We start from the raw sequence: 3,436 nt of genomic DNA, 5'->3' as shown, positions 1-3,436 counted from the left end.
AGCGAAATTATTATTAATCCAATGATTAAATTTGTCCAATCACTTTTATGCAATTAATTTTTATTCAAGTAATAAAAATATATTAACAAATAAGTTTCCCAAGTGTTCTCATTAAGCCCTGCAATGTATTTATACTTGCTTCCTACTGCATATATAATGATAATTAATCAGCGTTGTCTTTGCAGAGGTTATTCTGGAAAAATACGCTAAAAAGTAATAAACACTTTATTCCATGCCATTAGTATTATTTTATTATATTGAAACTCAATTTTATAAGAAAAAAATTTTCATATAATAATTTTTAAATCACTACCAGAAAACTTAGTTTTACAGTTTGTAGCAAGCTTGTAGTTAACAAATGATGATAAACATATGATATTAATGTTACTAATAATATATGAATATAATATCATATGTTCATTAGCATTTATTCAGCAATTTTTACATTCTTTCACTTTCTGTTTCATGTGTAATGCTATTATATTAATGATATTTTTATTATAACTGCAAACTCTACAGTTTCTTAATATTTTTCTCAGTGTTCTCAGTAAAGTTATATTTTTAAAGTCTTATATAATTTTGAATGTATATCCGTATAATTCATTAGAATGTTAAAATTTTCTATTAACAACAATAAAATGCATGTTTCATTTCTAAGATATTTGAATTTTTTATTGAGAAATGAAAAATAATTTTATTTTTTTAAATTTATACCCTTTCTCAAATATAAAAATAATTTAAGTTGAAAATGTATTTTTACAGAAAACAAACAGATAGCTCTGCTGAATAAATAAGTAAATACAATCAAACTTTAATGAGAATTTTTGTAAATTGTATGAAGCAACGTTTTGTTCTTCATTTCAAATAATTTGTGCATTCTGTCCATTAGTTTTGGTACTTGAGATTTGAGTGGAAAAAAGTGAAACGAAGACCTACGCAAAATTATTTGAAAAATTATATTTTTTGATGATAACTTTATCATTTTTATCTGCATATAAAGAAAGCAATGGTCTAATGTCAAAGTAAATTTATTTTTTGTTTGGAATATACAAATTGAAATATACCCTTAAATTCAGAATGACAAATTACCAAATTGTAATTCGATATAAGTATATAAATCCTTTTTCTTCCTGACCTTCGTTGAACAACAGATGTAGGAAGGGCAATTTTCTTTCATAGTTCATATTGCAATGCTTTGCTATTTAAAAAATAAAGAATATCACTACCTTTTGAAATCATATTTTTATCAAGTTTTTTTATTTGAAATTTTTCTTTTGCAATGTTTCAAAATTTAAGAATAGCCGTTTAATTTTGCTTAAACAATAAATAGTAAACTGCTTAAACATTGCATAAAAATAAAAAACAAAAAACATAAAAAGCATTATTTATTTAAAAGTTAAACGGTTGTTCTAATGTTTCTTCTCATATTATCATTCCTATTCAGTTACATTTTATTCGGATTAATGCTAATTTTATTTTATTCTGATTTTAGTAGCATACAGCTTCCGTTTTATTATAAATTTTCCAAATTTATCTAAAGAAAACGAAGTATATAACTGTTTAATATCCACGAATTGCTTAAATTTATTAATATATTTTATTTCTGCAATTAGAATAATGCTAACTTTACATGTCATCTGAATGAATTTACTAATCAGAAGGCATAATAAATCTTCTGTAGATTGCCTAAATTTTGTCTTTTGTATTGATATTATTAATGTAATCAAATATGTAAAAAAATAAATAAACATTACACTATCATCCATACATTATAATTAATATACATTTAATTAATTTAAATTAGTTTCAACCCGCATTTAGGTACATGGCACCGTAACGTAAAATTTAAAGGTATAAGTACTTTATTCTTTCAAACATATTGTTATTTTGGATGCTCTATTATTTCATAGTACATAAAAATATTCGATTCAACAAAAACAAGAATAAATAAGTTTTTAAAATGAGCATTTAGTGAAAAATATTCAGTCTGATTTCACTTTTCTACGTGAGTTATTTAACTTTATGACTGTTGCTGCGATGTAAATGTTGGAAATGGATCTATGGCATTCATATGCTGACCATAGATAAAAACAGCAGGAAATTCACCGAAATAGCCAGTACCAGTAAGTGGAAAGCGAAGCCCTTCTCCATAAGGGCCAGTTCGGATTGGAAAATCAAGTAATCCATCGATGATGTAGTTTTTCGACTCTTGACTTTGTACACCAACCCCAACGGTGTGAACAAATGGATTGCAAATTGGAGGTTTGCAATGCACTGGATTCCAATCAGCTGGAAGTTTAGCCACAGATACAGGTGGTGAAGTGGCTAAAATTTATCAAAATAATTTATCAGCTGTTTTCCTATAAATTTGAGTAGACATACTTCGAAGTCTAGCTTGCTGAAATGCTGGATCCATAAGCATCCGCATAATTTCATTGGACTTCAAACCAAGCATATTTACAGGCCTTACGACGTGACCATAGCTATACCATGGTGCATTAGTACCTGAAGTTAAGTAACCTTTGATATCCCAAATTGCTTTCCACTTTGGAATGGGGACGTTCAAATTTGCTTTCATAAACAATCCACCTCCAGAACCGCGTTCTATGCCATTCACAAATTGATGGGTTAACGGAAATTGAGGGAAAAGGTCGACACCACTTCTACCAGGAAACGGCCTCGTTCCTGGTTCAAATGGATTGAATTTCGAAAGCGGTGGCAAAGCGTAATCAGCTTGTTGACATTCTAATTAAATTCAATGCACAATTGAACAAAAGCATATTATTACATATATACATATATATGTATATACATAATTTGTTGAAGAAATATTTCAGTTTGCTTATGAAATGTTTTTAGAATAACTAACTTCAAAATGCATCTTGCATTAAAATGTAAATTAACTAATTTAATATATATATACTTATATTGCATTGTACATAACATTATGTAAATTATGCAATATAGTTAAAGAGTACTTACGAAATTTTTTGATTAAAAATACAACAACTAAGCCAATAATGTGCAAACTAGTAGCCATTTGAAGATTGTTCACAGTTTATGTGAATTATTTATTTATTTATTTTAATATAGGTTCTAAATGTTTGAATGTTAAATTAAATAAACTGGTTCAAAGTCAGCATATTTAAAAGCTAAGAAATCGATTGTTGCGCTATTTATCTATTTAAATGACATTCACCTGATTTGTGTGAAGAAAAATGAAACGTGATGGGTCATTAGACTACGTGATGCAATTTTAACAAATTCTTATTTCAGATGAAAGAAAAATTTTAAACTTTAATAGTCAACCGTGCTACTATTAATCACTGTTTATCAGCAGATTTTCATAAATGCAACAAAATATGATTAGCATAATTACTGCTATAATGAAATAAGTACACTAAAACAATTCTTTACAATAAACAATTTTTAGTTT

At 26.9% G+C, this 3,436-nt stretch overlaps 1 protein-coding gene across 1 annotated transcript; it reads right to left on the bottom strand.

The window, feature by feature from the left end:
* Positions 1–2,020: 2,020 nt before the first annotated feature.
* Positions 2,021–3,040, bottom strand: Tsp_09968 (conserved hypothetical protein). Its single transcript, XM_003370709.1, is given in 4 exon segments — positions 2,021–2,325; positions 2,383–2,505; positions 2,521–2,745; positions 3,031–3,040. 4 exon segments carry the CDS (start codon positions 3,038–3,040, stop codon positions 2,021–2,023), a joined length of 663 nt encoding a protein of 220 aa, XP_003370757.1.
* Positions 3,041–3,436: the final 396 nt, after the last annotated feature.

The sequence above is a fragment of the Trichinella spiralis genome, assembly GCF_000181795.1.
Source record: "Trichinella spiralis strain ISS 195 chromosome Unknown Scfld610, whole genome shotgun sequence".
Classification (NCBI taxonomy): Eukaryota; Metazoa; Nematoda; class Enoplea; order Trichinellida; family Trichinellidae; genus Trichinella; species Trichinella spiralis.
This window is presented reverse-complemented; position numbering and strand designations above follow the sequence as displayed.